We start from the raw sequence: 18911 nt of genomic DNA on the forward strand, positions 1-18911 counted from the left end.
TATTGCAAGGATTTCTATTTCCCCCCATTATAAATTCTTGACCTGCTTGTGACAGAAACCCTGGAACCTATAGGAAAGTGGAAAGGACATCTTTATAATCGCACAAAGGCGCTGCTCTCAGGTTTGGTGTAAGCCATCCACACCTGCGTGGGCTAGGGGTATGAGGTTTTGTGTTGTTTTTTTTATATTTTTAAAAAATGTTTATTTATTTATTTTGAGAGAGAGAGAGAGAGAGAGCAGGAGAGGGGCAGAGAGAGAGGGAGAGAGAGAATCCCAAGCAGGCTCCACACTCAGCGCAGAGCCTGAAGCGGGGCTCGATCTCAGGACCGTGAGATCGGGACCTGAATCAAAATCAAGAGTCGGATGCTTCACTAACTGAGCCACCCAGGCGCCCTGAGTCGGGGTTTTTAAACGTGTTCACAATCAGACAATGTTAGCACACAGCTCCTTCTTCTGCATAGGACAGGGGTAGCTGTGGAATTAAAAAACAAAAACAAAAACAAAAAAAAAGAACAGGGGGCCTGGGTGCCAGGACTCCAGAATGCCAGGATTCCAGGACCTGGTTTCAAAGTTGAGCTCTGCCACCAGCCGGCTGTGCGTCCTGGGGGCACGCCCACCATCCCCGGGTCTCTGTGTCCGTGTCTATAACATGAGGGAGTCTGGTGAAATAGTGTTCAAAAGCCCTTCTCACCCTAGTAGTCCCGGATCTTGTCAGGTTAACCCAGAAAGAGTTTCCGGGGGCAGAAGGAAGTAGGAAGGAGGAATATACTCGGTACAAGAATCCCGTGCTTCAATTAAGACAGGTCCTCGGGCTCTGTCCCCAGTGGCCCCAGTCTTGTAAATGCCTCCAGACCCCCAGGTCGCCTTTGGCCTGTACCAAACCCCTAAATAACGGCCACTCCAGCAGGAGACAGGCAAGGACTTGTCATAGGCTGGCACTTATTTGCTGTGTCGCTTTAAACATCTCATCGCCTCTCTGGGCCTCCGTTTTCCCTTTTGTAAAAGGGAGGGTGGGAGTAGGTGGAGCATTTTCGTGAAAGCAAAATTCTTTCCTCCAAGAAAATTGTTGGCAGCAACCTGATACAGGGCACAGAGGAAGGGCACACTGACATTCACCGAGCACCGCACACGGGTCACACGTTGTCGGGAGCATTTCGCTTTCACTATCCTCCTTATCTTCACAGCAAACCCACAAAATAGGCGCTATGAACATCCCCATTTGATGGATGAAAACACCGAGGTCTGGTGGGGTTCGGCGGCTTGTCCAAGGTTATACACGGCGAGTCCGTGTTGGAGCTGGGATTCCGACCTGGTTGGATCTCAGTTATGAAACCCCGGTCCCTTGTCTTTCCAGCCCTTTGGGGACATCTCCAGGGACTCAGCCTATGCTCCTCCACATTCACACACACACACACACACACACACACACACACACACACACACGGTGGCCATTCCTCTGTAGCCCATCCATCAAGCTCCCCACTGCACCCCCAAAGCGGGGCCCCAGGGACTGCCGACTTCCCAGGCCCCATGCAGCCAGCTGAGCGGTCCGCACCATCCCCACAGGCCACAGCCACCTGCACAGGGCACCCAGACGGGGGTGGGCAGCCCCAGCAAAGGCAAGGAGGTGGGAGCATACATAGGGAACGTCCTTGGAGATCAGGAGAGGGGTGACAGTGGCTGGGGCATGTTAACCTTAAAAATAAGACTGTCAGTTCTTTTACCAGAAAAAAATGGTTTATTTGAGAGTAACAGAATCACAACGTGAAACACATAACTACAGCGAAGCCATGGACAAGCCTGGAGAACAGAGTAAAGCTCTTTTTCCAGAGGGAAGAGGGGGAAGTCAGGAGGGCTGTTATAAACAAAAAGCCCATTGGAGGAAACTGGGAGTTGGAAGTATAGCGGCTTCTCATTGGCTGAGCTGCGTCTATCTCTCATTGGCTGGGCTGTTGCTGAGCGAGGAGACAATCTTCCTTCTTTCCCCCTGGGGCTGTAAAGGGGAAGCCCGAGATTCCTTCTGCTGGGATTGCGTGTTTTCTGCTGGGGCTGTGGAGGGCTGCTGGGAGCAGCACTGAAGGTCGGCCTGCTGGCCTCCCGACCCCATTTTAAATGAGGTTTCTTTTCCTTCACTTGGCACAGGGAAAATCTAGCACATGAAAAGGGATTGGAATAAAGGAATGGTTTCATAAGTAACACTAAGCAAATACAGTGACTTGATATGATATTCCATGTATAATCATGGGAGAAGAAAGGATGCTTGCATGTGGATGTGCGTAGGGATAGAACTCTGGGAGTTTTGAACACAAATGCTCTTGATTGGTTATGTTATCTTGTGAAACTAATAGGGAGGGTTTTTTTTTTTTTTTTTTTTAAGGGGAAGGATTGGTGTTAGAATGTCCAATGAAGTTTCCCATTAAAACCCCAAACCCCAGGGGTGCCTGGGTGGCTCAGTTGGTTAAGCATCTGGCACTTGATTTCAGCTCAGGTCATGGTCTCATGGTCAGTGGGATTGAGCCCTCAGGGCTCTTCCGTGACAGCTTGGAGCCTTCTTGGGACTCTCTCTCCCTCTCTCTGCCCCTCCCCTGCTTGTGCTCTCTATCAAAAATAGTTTGGGGCGCCTAGGTGGCTCAGTTGATTAAGCATCTGACTTCAGCTCAGGTCATGATCTCACAGTTCATGGGTTCGAGCCCCACGTCGGGCTCTGCTGACAGCTCAGAACCTGGAGCCTGCTTCGGATTCTGTGTCTCCCTCTCTCTCTCTTTCTGCCCCTCCCCCATTCATGCGCTGTCTCTCCCTCTCTCTCTCTCTCTCAAAATAAATAAACGTTAAAAAAATTTTTTTAATAAATAAACTTAAAAAAAAACAAAAAAAACCTCCAAAAACCAATGTGGGGAAAAGAGTCAAAACAAGTTGAACAGAAGAACCTTCCATAATAAGGAGGCAAAGCATAAAGACTGAGCCAGCCCTGGGGTATCTGAGGGCGGGCAGAGTTGGGTGAGTGCACCCTACCCTGTGAGGCAGAAAGCATGTGGGTGAGGGTCTCTGCTCCTCTTACATTCTCTATACATGTTTCCAAAACATTCCAGGCCCATAAAGTGTCCAAATGCCGGAAGGACCCACATGATTGGGTTGGATCTTCCAATTCAGCTCTCTAGGAGTTCCTGGAATGCGGGAGGACTTCCCAGAACCCCATCCTTCCCCATAGTCGGGTATGGCCTTTTTTTAGGGACAAAGAGGAAAAAAAGTCCTTTGGAAATTCTGTGGCCAGGCCACACTTTTTCCCCGCTGCCGAGGCCCATGTGGTGCATGAGCCCACCTCCTTCCCCAGCCCCCCAGTATTTACTGTGGCCTGAAGTTTCCCTGGGTGCTTATCTGTAAGCCGCATCCTTACCCGGCACTCATGTAGATCCGATTCTAGAGGAAAGCATTTGTTCTGGAGATGATGTGTCTGGCAGAGGGCTCTAAGATGTGATTCAAGAGACCTCGGTTCTTTCCAGCTCTGGCCTGGACTCCAAAGGGCTGGGTGGTCTGAGACATTCCACTTCTTCCTGGAGCAAGTGGTGTTCGAGAGACTGGGATGTGCAGATCGGTGCAGGCAGGGCGGAGGGGGCGGGGTGGAGGGGGAGGTCCCTTCCCACTCGGGGTGCTGAGTATAATGGGGTAGAGGGCCACACACACACACACACACACACACACACACGCACACGCACACGCACACATCTTTTGTTCACATGGAAGACAGAACTACAATCTCAAGTGTTCCCCCCAGACCCGCGGGGCCGGCGATGTCCCAGTGACCCCTCATCATCTCTCCACCCAGCTTTGGGATCAGTGTCCGAAAACCTAGGCTGGGTGTGTGAGTGGGAGAGCAGGCCCCACGGAAGGGTCCCCTCCGAAGTCCCATGCCTCCCGTGGTGTGGCCGAAGCAGAGCAGCCCTCCCACAGGGGCGGGAAGGGCAGCTCACATTCTGGAATACGTTGACCGCATGCTCTGTGCCTGTTCAAGCACTGACTCATCCGCTGCTCACCGCGGCCCTGCGAGGTGGGGGCTATTTTTACACTAAGCCCCAAATGACAAGCCCAGCAGAGGGGGACCCGGTTCTGATCCCGGAAGCCTCTGGCTGCCGCGCTGGGCCCCCTGGCTGGCGACACAAGTTTCTAGGGTGCTTTGGGGTTGTTTCCCCCCAGTTCGGTCACTCCCCCTGCGGGCTCTGCAATACTATTGCCACTTGTCCAGCTACTTCTTTAATAGACTTACTTCTGAACGGTCACTTCACGTGGCCACCTTCTTACTAAACGGAAAACGAGTGTCATCTGTCATAACAACAACCTGTGACAAATAAATACAATGGCCTGCCGTATAAAAGCCCCGCTACTAAAGTCAGACGAGATTCAGGCACGAGGCCCGCCCTCTTCGGTGAAAGCAAATCCCACAGGGGTGTTGAAAACACCCCAACAGGGCTGGGACGCCCCGGCGGGAAGAGTGACCACACAATACGGGGTTATTTGCCATTCAGCCCTCAACCCTCGCTTCGGGCAACAGCTCCCTGCTTTAGCACGCGGCCACAAAACGCAGCCACGGCTGGGATCCCAGGTTGGGGGGCCCACACAAGGCGAGATTTGGCCCTTGAGGAAGTGGCACTGTGTGTTTTGTGGCGGCTGCAGCCTCAGAGCCCCCCAGACACAAACCAAAACCGGATCCCTCTGAGACTCCGGTGGAATTTACTCCCGGCAGAACGGATGGCCAGTGTCGATGTGACTCAACGGAGGGAGATCTTTTTTAAAGCAAGTCCTTCTTGGACAGGATTCTGAGGCAGATGAACAAGGGAATCAGAATGTTGGAAGCTTCCTTCTGAACATCAGTGTGAGCAACGAGGGGAGAGCCCAGCCGCAGGGTCACCCCCCTCTCTTCTACCTCTACTCCAGCCAGGAGGGTCAGTCTGCGGGGGGACTGACCAGGACATCGAGGCCCAGGGGGGCAAGGGGGCTCGTTCAGGGTCACACGGAGAGTGCCGCACGCCTGGCCACCGCACCCCCCCCCCGCTCCCCCCTCCCCGTGCCAGCTTGAGCTACCCCAAGCTCTCTCCCACATTCCTTCCGATCGCTCTCTGACATCAGATTTTATAATCCCAGGGCCTATTCGACAGGGTCCCGGGAGGAAAGAGAAGGCACATTCACACTGGGTAATATTGAGGTGTTTTTGACAGAGGGTCTATTTTCGGAGTGTGGACGGCGTGTGGGGGTGCCGGCGGGGCACCAGAGCCAGCACAGCCAAGGTCCTGGCACGGGTCACCCCCTCCCTCCCAGAGAACTGAACAGGACCAGGTGGCAGTCTCCAGAATCCTGGCCAGCGAGGTGGGAAGGGCCCCTGATAGGAGCTGTGAGCTCGGCCCCTGGAGGCCCTGAGGCAGAGAACTGGGAGCCCACGCCCCAGCTGATGCTCCATGTACTTCCTCCCTCCCCGCCCTGCTGGTGCTCCCACTGGCCAAGCCCAAAGGAAGCCAGCCCTGCTGAGGTTCCTGGGTGGGTGGGGGTGGGGGGGCTTGCAGGGAGAGTGGCCTGGAGCTGCCTGCGCTCCCACAGGCAGAATCCTCCTGGGGATGCCTCCGCCAGCAGAGGCAGAGAAGCAACTGGCATCTACAATTTCTCCAGACTTGAAACCCCCTCTCCAGAGGGCTGCAGAGAAACTCCCGGCTTTGTTTTCAAAATGAGAGCAATGTTTACAGCCATTAGCCAGCAATTAGGATCAGCTGGCCAGATCCGGGAACACCCAACTCCCAGGGGCCTCGAGGAAACACTGGGCACTCCCCAGGGTGACTGAGCTGAAGCACCCCCGCCCCCGCCCGCAGTCACCTGTGCAGTTGTCACTGTCTGGGTGGAATTGGGGGGCCTGGGACAGACTGAAGTCCCTCAGCAGGAGAGGGGAGCCCCATGGGGCAGGGGAAGCTCACCTTGCTTTCCCCCGCCCCCCCCCCCATCTCAGTAAGGGTCCTGGAGGAATGAATGATTCAAACACATGGCCTCTGCCCTCCGCTTTCCAGGGAGCAGGGAGGCCCTCCCCAAAAGGCAATCTACTAGACCTTTCTTCCCTTCCCCCAGACCCCTTCCGTCCCTGAAGCATCAGCAGGACTTGGCTGCTTGCTGGCCTCCTCTTGCAAGTTCCAAATCCTGACCTCCACTCAGTTCAGGGGTTCAGGAAAACCTTTTCCAGATGTTCATTAAATATCTTCTGCCTCGTTTCCTGCTTACTAACTCAGTCTCTTCTTTTTCTAATGCCTTAATGTTTCTTGGACTGTCGGCCGCCTTCCCTTCACCTCCTACAACTGGATTAGGAGAGCTGGCTTCTGGAAGCTCCGTGTGCCTGCTGAGGGGTGGCTAAAACCCGGGGCGGGGCAGATCCACGGCTCCATGCACGTGCACATGGGCACCCTGGTTTTCACACCCCTTCTGGACAGGAGCAAGAGGGCAGGTGAGATCCCAGCGCGAGCTTGAGATCTGGACCAGAAGGGGGGGGGGTTCAAGCCCCACCTCTGGGTCTTGTTAGCACTGGCACCCGGACGAGTGACCTCCCCCATCTCTGCACCCCCACCTCCTCGGCAAGGCCAGCCTGTGGCAGATGCCTACCTCCCGGGATGAGAGTACAGTTGGTCTTTGAACAAAGCTGGGAGGAGGGGTGCTGACAGCCCTCCCTGTCGGAAATCCGCATCTAACTTTTGACACCCCCAGACCTTAACTGCTGAGAGCCTACTGTTGACCAGAAGCCTTACCAATAACATAACCCGCCGATTAACACATATTTTGTATGTCATATGTAATATGTAGTGTCTTACAATAGAGTGAGCTAGGGAGGAGCAAATGTTATTAAGAGAAACGTAAGGAGGCCCCCGGGTGGCTCAGTTCATTAAGTGTCTGCGACTCTCAGTTTCAGCTCAGGTCCATGATCTCACGGTTCGGGGGATCAAGCCCCCCGCTTTCGCCCCCACCCCACTGCCTCCATCAGGCTCTGTGCTGACTGTGCAGAGCCTGCTTGGGATTCTCTTTCTCTGTCTCTCTCTCTCTCTCTCTGCCCCTCCCCTGCTCATGCTCGCTCACGTGCTCTCTCTCTCTCCTAAAATAAATATTAAAGAAAAAAAAAAGAAAATCACAAAGAAGAGAAAGTAAATTTACATTTACAGGAGTGTACCGTATTTATTGGAAAACATCCGCATACCTGGACCCTCGCAGTTCAAAGCTGTGCTGTCCGAGGGTCAGCTGTACAGTGAAACATGAAGAGGGACAGAGAAAGGCTCTGAGTCCCTCTCACCCGGGGCTCAGACCTTGAGAGCACACTGTGGCAGTCACCACCAGAAGGGTTGGAACCGCTCCTCTGTACCCGCCTTTGCCTTTAGGCTCGAAGCCCCTGGAGATCCTCCAGCCCAGGCCCCCCACTCCCAGCTCCAGACCCACTCTGAGCCCCACGGCTACTTGCACCCTTCCCTGTGAGTTTCAGAAGCACCTCAAACTTAACACGTCCCAGTCGAAACACATGACCCCTTCTCCAAGTCAGCCCTCTGCCTCTTGCCTTCACAGGAGATGGCAGCACCTGTGGTGGGGGGTGTCTTTGACACGTCCCTCGCTCTCCTCCCTGGGCTCTCATGGCCAGCCTTACACCAGGGCTGAACGTGCTAACCGGTCTCCCTGCTTCCACTCTGTCCCTGCCACAATCCCGTACCCTCCGTCCCCCCGTGGCCACCAGGGCCTAACACACATCCACACCAAGCTTCTTCCTGCCTCGGGGCCTTTGCAACGCTGCTCCTTCGTAGACATCCTCCTCTCCACCGCCATCTTTTTGCTCAGTTTCCTCCTGCTCACCCTCAGCTCTTAAAAAATAAATATCCATTTCCCACAACCCCCCCCCCCCCACGCCAGGCTGGTTTAGGACTCCATCTTATATGCTTCCGTGGGACCTTTATTTCATAGCACTTGCATCAGTTTTCAATTATTTAGTGACTATTTCAGTAATGTCTGGCTTCTCCATTAAACTGTAAGCTCCTGGAGGACAGGACATTGTGCCATTATGTCCCTAGCACCCAGTATGCAGCAGCTGCTGAATAAATATTTGTTAAGTGAAGGGCTCGATTTCCCTTCCCTCGTGGACAAACACATGTGTGTTTTATGGTCCCCAGCCCACGATCTAACTGTCTTTTCTCCTCCGATCAGCCCGGGCGCCTCACACACATCTCCCTCTGAGTCCAAATGTTCTCTTCCTGGAGGAGACATATGTTCGTGTCTTTTCATGAGGACCCCGTGCCCACCACAGCCACTTTCGGGTAAGTCAAAAGAATTCCTTGATTTACTGCTTATGGTGGGAGGGGCAGACAGCCTGGAGAAGACTTGGGGAACGTGACCCCCATCTCCTGGGCAACAGTGAAAGCAACAGGCAATGTGGGATCCGCGGAAAAAAAAAAAACCTCTCGAGGGCTGGTAGGGCCCGTGTTCGAGTCCCCCATGGACCTGGTGGGAGCAGGGCGGGTGGTGTTCTGTTGGGTTTGGTGGGGTACGGGGATGCGGGAGGAGGATACAGAAGTGATGGTCATGTGCGACCCATCCCAAATGAACTTGGAAATGAAGAGAGTGACATTCTGAAGTCAACACCCAAGGAATCAGAGATGCACCAGGTCACCACGGAGAAGGGATGTCTCCAACTCATGTCTGATGTCTGGTAGAAGGCCTAGCCACTCCATAGAGAGAACCGATTGCGAGTGGAAGCAGAAGAAAGGGAGGGTCGGTCTTGAGGGTTCAGGGCTGGCGAGACAAAGGGCAGAGGGGCCCTGCCTGGCTTCTCAGCCCTGTATGGGGTGCAGCATACCATGGAGATGACCAGGCAGCCACGGGGCACTTAACTCCCAGTTTTGCACTCCCCAGGCCACCTCCGACAATCTAGTGGCTTCTCAGAGCCAGCTAAGGGCCAGGGGCCATCCCGTTGGCAAAGGACCATATTGCTGGGAAATTAACAGGCAGCATCTGGCCATACTTCCGTCTTCCGAGACCCAGACCCTGAGAGACAACTGTCCAAGCCTGGGTCACTGAGAAAATGGGTTTTATGTAGCTGCAAAAACAGGGCCAAAGGCTGGACCAAGGAGGTTGTCCAGGAGAAGCCTTACATCCAGAGGCTCTGGAAGGAGCCTGCCAGTTCGCACAGGTCAGGAACTTAGGGCCCAGTGGGGACGGCCCGTCTCTGTTCTGTGATATCTGGGGTCTCAGCCGGAATACTCCAAGGCTAGGGTCCCAGGGTCAACCAAAGGCTGAACTGGGGCCAGAGGATCTGCTTCCAAGGAGGCAAGTTGGTTCCTCCCACACCGCTGCTTGAGTGCCCTCACAACATGGCTGCCAGCTGCCCCCACAGCAAGCACCCTTGCAAGGCCAAGGAAGAAACTGCAATGTGTTTTATGACAGACCGCGGACTCACACACTGTCACTGCCACCATGGGTGGGAAGCAAGTCAGCGGCTACATTCACTGCAAGAGGAACTAGACTCCACCCTTTGAAGGGAAGGGTAGCAAAAAACTGGGGGACATATCCAAATCACCACTCCGCCAGAAGAATCTTCCCAGAGCCTTTCTCCTATCCCATCACTCCCTCCTTAAAGCTCTCAGGGACAAAGCTTCACTTTCTTAGCAGCCAGTGATGACTGTCCTTTTTCCTTTATTCATCCCATCCCTGGCCACTTGCCACCTTGCCTTCCAGAACATGCCGGAGGCTTCCGCATCTCTGCACCTCCGCTCAACCTGCTCCTTCTGCCTGGTCTTCCTCTCTCCTTGTTGGTGTTGTTTGTTTGTCTTGTTTTCTCATTTTCTTATTTGAGAATAGTGGAGACACAATGCTACCTTGGTTTCCAGGGTACAACATAGCCATCCAACTTCTCTATATGTTACGCTGTGCTCACTGCAAATGTAGCCACCCTCTGTTGCCACATAACACTGTTCTTTTTGCTCTCTGTTGACATGTTCCTCGTCTTTCGAGATCCAGCTCCAGAGTCACAGGGTCACCTCCGTCCTTCTCCACACACACCCAATTCTGTGCCCCACACCCCCACGGCATCCATCACACTCTAGACCACAGTTGCCAGGAGCTTTGGCAGGGCGTGGGGGACACGTGGCACTCACCTCTGGGTCCCTACAGACAGGGTGGAGCTCAGCACAGGGAAGATGCTCAAAGCACATTGAAAGGACCATTGCAGGGGCGCCAGGGTGGCTCAGCCGGTTGAGCGTCCGACTTCGGCTCAGGTCACGTTCTCATAGTTCGAGAGTTCGAGCCCTACGTCGGGCTCTGTGCTGACAGCTCAGAGCCTGGAACCTGCTTGGGATCCTGTGTCTCCCTCTCTCTCTGCCCCTCCCCCACTGGTACTCTGTCTGTCTCTCTCTCTCTTTCAAAAATAAATAAAACATTAAAAAAAAGACAAGTGTTTTAAAAAATTAAATAAATGAATACATACGTACGTACATACATACATAAATACATAAATAACAATTGCACTGAGGAATGAGTTAGTCACAGGTGCCCAGTCTGGCCGCTCAAAGCCAGCCAGCTGGTCCCGGAAGCAGAGGGGCTTTTCCTAGGAAATCCCACCGGTGAACAGCAGATGCTTTCCCTTAGCTGTGGCTCAGCCCGCCACCCCCCACCTCCCAGCCAATGAGCCTGCCCCGGAAGGATTCACCCCCCCAGGAAGAGCTCCCCTCCCACCACCTTCCCTGACTCTCCCTGCCCTGGGCACTAGGGAAACATCTACTCGGTCTTGCCCTCTGGTGGTACTCTCCGCTTTCGATGTGTCTTCACGCCCGCGCTTTGAGTTGGACCTTGCAACAGCGGTACAAAGCCGGTCAAGAAGAGAGCAGTGTTTTCCTCCAAAGGAAACACAATGGAAGCTCGGGCAGGTCAAGCAATTTGCCTAAGACCACACAGCTAGGGAGCTGTCCAACCCCCCGTGCCTCTTGGCAGAAGGTAGAGGGGAAGTAGCCCGAACAGTGACACTTCCAGAAAATGAACCGCCCCATGGTCTGAGTCGCACCCAAGAGTGGAAGAGGAAGAAGTGAGTTAATGATACAGTCGCTAATACAGGAGCCAGAACCTGAAAACAGTGGTGCCGGTTGTTCTCGTAAGTTCACGAAAAGTCGATAATTATTCGTGCTTGTTGAGCCAAGAGCACAGCTTTTTGCCCACTGTCTTGGATTCCCACCGCAGCCCTGAGGAGTAGATTCTGTTATTCCCATTTTACAAGGTAGGTCACTGAGGTTCAGAGAGGCTAATTAACTTACCCAAGGTCACACAGCCAATGAACGCGCCGAGATATGAACTGTCTGGTTCCAAAGCCCCTGCCTTCCCTTGCCATCACATGACCTCGGACTGTCGTCAACACTTGGCTGATGGAGGTTCTGGAAGCACAGCGCTGCCTTCTGCCAGAAGGAGACAGGGTGTGGGCAGATGGGCTGTGGTCTCGGAGGCAGGTTGGAATATCACTGTCTGGCATGATATCATCTTTCTCCTCTAATAAATTACTCACCGTGACCAGGCCACGAGAGGCTGAAAGATGCCCAGCTCCCTTGGGAGGGGCCCACGCGATAAGGAAGGAATGTGTTTTGCATCCTCCCATCACGGAAGCTTCGAGGAGGCCCAGGGCCCAAGACTGATCGTTGGTGCCGCGGGTGGACACCGTCCAAGGAAACATCCCAATGGAGCTGCCAGGCAAAGAACACGAGCTCTTGGCTCAGCCCAAGGAGACGGGGTCCCTCTGAAAGACCCCAGGGAGTCCGGGGCGCCCCGGTCTCTGAGCACGCGGCAGAAAGGGCCTGAGCGCCCCTCCCGACCTCGCTTCCGGAAGCTGCTTGCTGAGTCCCCCTCCTGCTGCGTCAGTTGTCTCTCCTCCTTCTTGTGACCTTGAGGTGTAACAGCCTCTTTTGCGCTTTTCTTTCAGCGTCGAAATGCTCAACATCACCTCGCAGGTGCTTGAGTCCACTCTCAACGGGACGTCGTCCCAGGGCTGCGTCTATGCCGAGTGGTGGAGCTGGCTCAACGCCATCCAGGCTCCCTTCCTCTGGGTCCTGTTCGTGCTGGCGGCCCTCGAGAACATCTTCGTCCTCGGCGTCTTCTGCCTGCACAAGAGCAGCTGCACGGTGGCCGAGATCTACCTGGGCAACCTGGCCGTGGCGGACCTGATCCTGGCCTGCGGGCTGCCCTTCTGGGCCATCACCATCGCCCACAACTTCGACTGGCTTTTTGGGGAGGTCCTCTGCCGCGTGGTGAACACCATGCTCTACATGAATCTGTACAGCAGCATCTGCTTCCTGATGCTGGTGAGCATCGACCGCTACCTGGCCCTGGTGAAAACCATGTCCATGGGCCGGATGCGCGGGGTGCGCTGGGCCAAACTCTACAGCCTGGTGATCTGGGGGTGCACGCTGCTCCTGAGTTCGCCCATGCTGGCCTTCCGGACCATGAAGGAGTACGCGGCCGAGGGCTACAACGTCACGGCCTGCATCATCGTCTACCCGTCGCGCACCTGGGAGGTGTTCACCAACGTGCTCCTGAACTCCGTGGGCTTCCTGTTGCCCCTGGTCGTCATCACCTTCTGCACGGTGCAGATCATGAAGGTGCTGCGCAACAACGAGATGCAGAAGTTCAAGGAGATCCAGACGGAGAGGAAGGCCACGGTGCTGGTCCTGGCCGTGCTGCTGCTGTTTGTCACCTGCTGGCTGCCTTTCCAGGTCAGCACCTTCCTGGACACGCTGCTGCGCCTCAACATCCTGTCCGGCTGCTGGGATGAGCACATCGTCGACGTCTTCACGCAGATCGCGTCCTACATGGCCTACAGCAACAGCTGCCTCAACCCGCTGGTGTACGTGATCGTGGGCAAGCGCTTCCGCAAGAAGTCACGGGAGGTGTTCCGGGGACTGTGCCAGAAGGGGGGCTGCGTGTCGGAGTCCACCAAGACGGAGAACTCCATGGGCACGCTACGGACCTCCATCTCGGTGGAACGCCAGATTCACAGACTGCCCGAGTGGGTGGGGAACAGCCAGTGAGGGCCGCCCCGAGGACTACGGTTCACGTGGGTGAGGGTGCGCTTACAGCTGCCCCTCAGGATGTGCCCGAGCAGGAACGGAAGGCATGCGACCTTGGGCAGTAAGTCGACATCTCTGGCCAAACAGGCGCTTCATTCCCGCCCTGCCCAAGATGCAGCGGGCGAGGCCGCGAGGATGGGGTGACCTCGTGCCCAGAGCCAAGGGCTCCATAAACATGACGGTATTATTGTTCCCATTTGCTGCCACCCGTGGGCCAGTCTGCTTCTTCCCAGGAGTGGAGAGGGCCTGGGGACAGGGACAGGAGGGACTGAGTGTCCCTCCCACATGGTGTCCCAGCCTGCCCCAGCGTGCCAGATCACATCTCCGGGAGAACTGCCACCCCAGCTTTGAGGCCACGGCTGGGTCCACAGGCGGGGGGCCTGGCTGGAGTTTTGCCTTCAGTCTCTTAAATCCTCTCAGCTGGGACTCCGGAGGATGATTTCTCAGATCAGTGAAGGTTGAACTCTGAGGGATCCCTGGTAAGAACCCGGAGACCAGGATCCCATCACTCCCCCTGCCCATGGGCAAGATGGTCTGTGCCAAACAAGAACTCGATGAGCACTTAGCACTTATCTAGCACTTGCTGTATAGGCAAGTATTGAGCACCGCGGGCAAGAGGGAAGAAAAAAGCAAGCATAATCTGTCTCTGAGGAACTCGCAAACTCGAACAGGAATGACTACTTCCAACGACCAGAAGGCTGTTCTGCGACGTGGTGGAGCAAGGCACCCTGGCTGGTGCAGAGGAGAGGACTGAGGAGGAGCCTGACGCCCCAGTTCTGCTGATAATTAGTGGCACGTCACTTAATCCCTGCCTGTTTCGTCCTCTGTGACATCAGCTTGTTGGGAGGACTGAAAGACGTAACAGGCACGAAAGTGCTTGGGAAAAAGGAAAGGTGCTATGGAAATAAATTTATTATAAAGAAACGGACTCGGGTTTTACAATAGCTCTTTAGAGGAGAACCGGTATTGTAGCTAACGGTGCTGTAAATAAAGCACGTCTCAGGGTTGGCCTCATAGCAGGTGCGCAACAACGTTACCCGCCTTCCACCTTCCCGTAACGCTGCCCGCCCGCCCCCCGCACATGCATACACACGCGAGCGTTCTGCGGACACGCCACCCCTTCAATGTGTGATTTGTGATGCCCGCGAGAGATGTCTGAGTGAACTTGCCGGGGACTCATGCTCAGACTGGGGGTGGGCAGTACTCAGGCGGAGTCCAGCCCGTCCACCGTTGTCCCGGTCTCAGCAACCGAGGGCACCAACCAATTGCCACCCGAGGACAGCAGCCCAATGATTTGGCACGAGGGGTCACGGACCCCATAGCGCTGATCCTGGGACCAAGCTCCCCTACAGGGCTGAGCGCCTCATTTGGGCCAGCTGGGTCTGAGTCACGGCGTGGCTGCCTGGTCTTATATGACCAAGAGGAAGCCCTGGGGCCCCACACGAGGAACCCAGAAGGGAGAACGCCCTCCCCCAGGGGCCTCCAGCAGGCGCTGCGGAGAGGCTGTGGCTCCGCCTTCGCTGGGCGGGGCCGGCAGTGGTTGGATGGGGCAGCAGTGGGCGGGGCGATGGGGCAGCGGTGGGCAGGGCGATGGGCGGAGCGGGGCGGGTCCCAGGAGTAAGGCCACAGGAAGCTGGACCAGCATCCTTGGCCAGAGGCTTAAGAGACAGTCCTATCGCCAAGCCCCCGGTGCTCCAGGGAGGATTCATTTCTTTTTTTCTACGCGGCTCCCAATCGGCCTGCTGTGGCCGGCAGGCACCATGGGGAGTAAGGAGAACGCACCTCCCGGGCTCCAACGCTCCAACGTCATGTGGCTGAGAACCAAGGCGGGGAGGGCCAGCTCAGTAGCAGTGGAGCTCGGGAGCTACCAGGATGGTAAGGCAAGCGACACCAGGACAGCATTCATTCACTCAAAGTAATTGGATACTTGTTAGCAAGCCCTCTCCGGAGAAGATGGAAACCCCAAAGACCAGGAAATCTTGGATGGCAAACAGGCCGTAAATCCTCATCAAACCAGCTCTAGATTTTAAAGCAAAAGGAGTCAGAAAAGATGCCCAGCCTTTGTGCCCCTGCCACGCACACCCCTCTGCCCCAATAAACACACTCGTAGCTGGAGAAAGAAAAGGTTGAAGAAGTAGGAAGGGTTTAACATTTTAATGGAGTCAAACCGCGCGCAGACTGTGAGTGGAATAAAAAAGGAGGCTGTGCTTCGCAAATGTGTAGCACTCATCCATCAGCGGGTGTGTGATGGGCACCAAATGGTCATTTAGCTCTGGACACCTAATGGTCGCTTAGGGGTCCTCCCGTGGCCTGAGGAGCCATCAGTCTGCAGGAGGGCAGCCGCCCAGTGGGTTGTTTTGACACTGTGATAAAGAACATTGTCCTGTGAAAGACCCAGAGAGCTGTTACATTGTAAGGAGGGAGCAATTCACAAACAATGAGAAATGGATGAAGTGTGTAAACATATGTCTTTTCCATACAGCTTAATAAACGGTTGAGGAGTTTTTTTGCAGAGGTTTTTCATGTCACGGTTCCAAAAACCTTAGTTTTGTGAGGACACTGCAATCAAGAGGCAGCGAGAAGGCCATTATTTCCGCTCAACCCACTTTAGGGCTTCTGTCCTGCAGAACAGCGGTGTCCAAGCTCTTGTGATTGTGTATCCCTATAAGTAAAAGAATTTTGATTATGCATACCCAATGTGTAAACTCATTAATATGTATTAAACTGCAGGCTCTAAAATATACCGAAGTAGAAATGTAAGAAAATTGAATAGGGTTTGATAGTCTCCCCTGTCCTATGTTCCTACAGTGGTAACTCATCAAGCTCCCACCAGGTGCCAGCGAGCCCCCATGAGGCCCTAGAATCAGAGGGGTGGCATCAAGTTCAATCATTCATGCATGCAATATATATTTACTGGGGACCTTCCCTCTCACCTCCCCTTCCAAGCAGGAGTGTCTTCTACAATGTCTAGATTAAACAAACAGTTGTGTAGCCATTGCTTGCATAATCCCAGCGATGGGGAACTCATTACCCACTTCATTTAGGGGAACTCCTCATTACTCACGTATTCGTTCATTCACTCGTTCATTAAAGAACACTTCTATTCTGTCTCTACAGAAGTGGCATTACTCGATCTACACCTCCACGCACCCGTACCAGAAACCTGGGGGTCATCGGTCAATACACCCTCTCCCCCATCCCTCCCACCTACCGGATCAGCACTTCCTTCAGATTCCACCCATGTGTTTCCGGGACCTATGTGCTTCTCTCTATGGCTGAGCATCCTCTCACCGCTCTTGCCGTCTCTGATACTGACCTCGACCATCTGCCAGCTCTTATCCTTCACTCTGTATCCAATGACGTGTCTTCACACAAACACAACCGTAGAGGGGCTATACCCCGAAAGAGCAGCGTTTAGGAGCCGAGGCTTGGGATGAGGCAGACCTGGGTTGGATTCCAGTCCCGGTTCCGGCCGGGGCTCCTATTTGTCGTGTGGTCTGGAGCATCTCACCGATCCTTTCGGAGCCTACGTTTTCTCATCTGTAAAAGGGGGCGAATGAGGGCTTCTGCCTTACAGAGCTGCTGACAGGATTTGCGCAGAAAAGCGTCTAGCCCGGTGCCTGGTACACGCTCGACGCGTGTGAGCGGCCACGATGGTGATGATGATGGTGATGACAGCTGTGATGAAGACGATGGTGAGGGCGAGGACCATGCTCTCTAACAGGAAATCCTGCAAACGTGTCCCGGCACCCGGGACAAAGTTCTACATCCATAACGTGGCTCGCAAGACCTGTCATGAGCCAGCCCCTGCCTTGTATCTTTCCCTCTCTCCACTTCCTGGCTCGTTCTCTGCCCTCTGGCCCTGGTGTCCACAACTGGGTAGAGTCCGACAGATTTTCCGTGCTCCTTCCAGTGCTCGCGCCTCCCACTCGGCCTGCACCCTTCCCTCCCCAGCAGCTCTGAGCTTGGAGAAAGTTGCCCACCACTGCCCGAGGGAGCTCACTCCTCTAAGGGACTTTGGTCGCAGGGTAGGCGTGACTCTAGGATGTCTGCAGCCCAGAGGGAAGCCAGCCACTTGGCTGGAAGCGTGAACTGAGATCTCGGCAGGTGGAAACGGGCTGGGAAAGCCGCCCTCCCACCTGCCCCCAGCCAGCCCAGCCACATGAGCGGCCCCTGCCTTCCCGACCCTCCGCGGCCCCCCCGCAAGCCCACCGGTGGGCCCCTGAGCCTGCCCTGGCCGAGTGGGTGAGGAGGTGGAGTCACAATGCAAGCTGAATGCCAGTGACCTGGTGGGACTGAATGCTAGCGATGAGGGCCGTCGTCGATCTCTGAAGTCCCTGGTGCAGTCTTCATGATTTGGAAAGCAAAGTCTAGATCCGCAGCCACCGGCAGTGTGGTCCCCTCTCTCCTTGCTCTTAGCCCCTGAGCCCATGGCAGAGCCACACCCTCTGACCTCTCGCCAAACCCTGGAGGACTGGGAGCAGTGGGGGGGGGGGGTGGACAGGGGCGAGGCGAGGAGGTCACGATTCAGCAGTGGGAATGGCTGGAAGCCTGATGGCTTGTTTGTTGTTTTTTAGCTGAGGTCAAATGGCCCCATGATAATGTCTCACACTCCGCTGACCTCTTTTCAGACCCTCGTGACCCCTCAGGGAGGTGGGCACCTGCGTTACCGCCAGTTCATGATGGGGAAACTGAGGCCCAGAGAGGGAAGTAACTTGCTAAGACCCCACCGCTCTTCAGGAGGGGTGCTTGTGACTTCCCTGGGGGGGGGGTTTACGAATCTGGTCACCCAGAAAGGCCTCAAGGTGCCTTCCTGCAGGGATAGCTTCTGAGCCCGCGCTGGGGCTGTTTCTGCCCTAACAGAGTCTGAATCGTGTAGGCTTCGTGAGTATTTACCTCCTACAGAATCCACCCCCCCCCCCCACACACACACACAGCAGGGGCTAGAGGCTGACACCTTACCCTGAGATGTTCTCCATAGCAGCTTTATCGAGATATGACTCACAAGCCAGACAGCTCACCCATTCCAGTGGGTTCCGCTTGCCCCCAGAGCTGTGTGGTCACTGTTCTCTAGTTCCAGAACACGCTCATCACCCCAGCGTGAAATCCCCCACCACCGCCTCTCCACCAGCTCCGGGAGCCACTAACCCTCCCGTCTCCAGACTTGCCTCTTCTGAACATTTCGTTCGGATGGAATCATAACACCACGTGCCTTTTGTGTCTGGTTCCCTTCATGTGCCCGACGCTGAGAGGTAACATTTCATTGTAGGGGGAGAACTTTGGAGGCCAGGCCTTGGGGCCCCACCATGCCACCTTACTCGCATTGTGATCTTGGCCAACCCCTCACCCCCCCTCCAACGGCCTTTGGCCTCAGTTTCCTCATCTGGAAACTAGGCAGCTAACACCCTAAGTGTGACTGTCTTACCCAGAGCTAATGACTCTGGAAGGAGGGCTCCCTCCATAAACTGTAGAGGGCAGCACCAATGTGACAGCGACTGCCCTGGGCTTGGAGCCAGGTTCCTGGTTCACATGCCAGCTCTGTCATTCCCGCCTCTGGGAATTCGGGCAAAGCCAGTCAGGTTCTCTGAGTTTCTGTTCTCTCACCTATATGATGAGAATCCAGGTGCTGTGAAGAATAACAGAGATCAAAGCACTCTCGTGGGTTAAATAGTATTCCGTTCCCCCCTCAAGTTCATGTCCACGTGGGACCTCAGAACAGGATCTTATTTGGGAATAGGGTTTTCACAGAGGTCATTAAGGTAGGAAGAGGTCGTACCGGATTATGGTGGGCCCTATGTCCAAGGACCGGGGTCC

At 54.9% G+C, this 18911-nt stretch overlaps 1 protein-coding gene across 5 annotated transcripts in view; it reads left to right on the forward strand.

Annotated features, from left to right (window-relative positions):
• Window positions 1–18911, forward strand: part of LOC101082667 (B2 bradykinin receptor) — a 52350-nt gene that overhangs the window by 17421 nt on the left and 16018 nt on the right. For 3 of the 5 annotated variants that reach the window (XM_006933087.5, XM_045060488.1, XM_006933090.2), the window contains one exon: window positions 8203–8312. In XM_006933087.5, the coding sequence (XP_006933149.2) occupies window positions 8239–8312 (74 nt within the window). In that variant the 5' untranslated portion in view covers window positions 8203–8238. Of the gene's footprint in view, window positions 1–6335; window positions 6473–8202; window positions 8313–11953; window positions 15790–18911 lie in introns of those variants that run through there. The other 2 variants (XM_006933086.5, XM_006933085.5) reach the window with 2 other exon arrangements.

The sequence above is a fragment of the Felis catus genome, chromosome B3, assembly GCF_018350175.1.
Source record: "Felis catus isolate Fca126 chromosome B3, F.catus_Fca126_mat1.0, whole genome shotgun sequence".
In the NCBI taxonomy this organism is placed as follows: Eukaryota; Metazoa; Chordata; class Mammalia; order Carnivora; family Felidae; genus Felis; species Felis catus.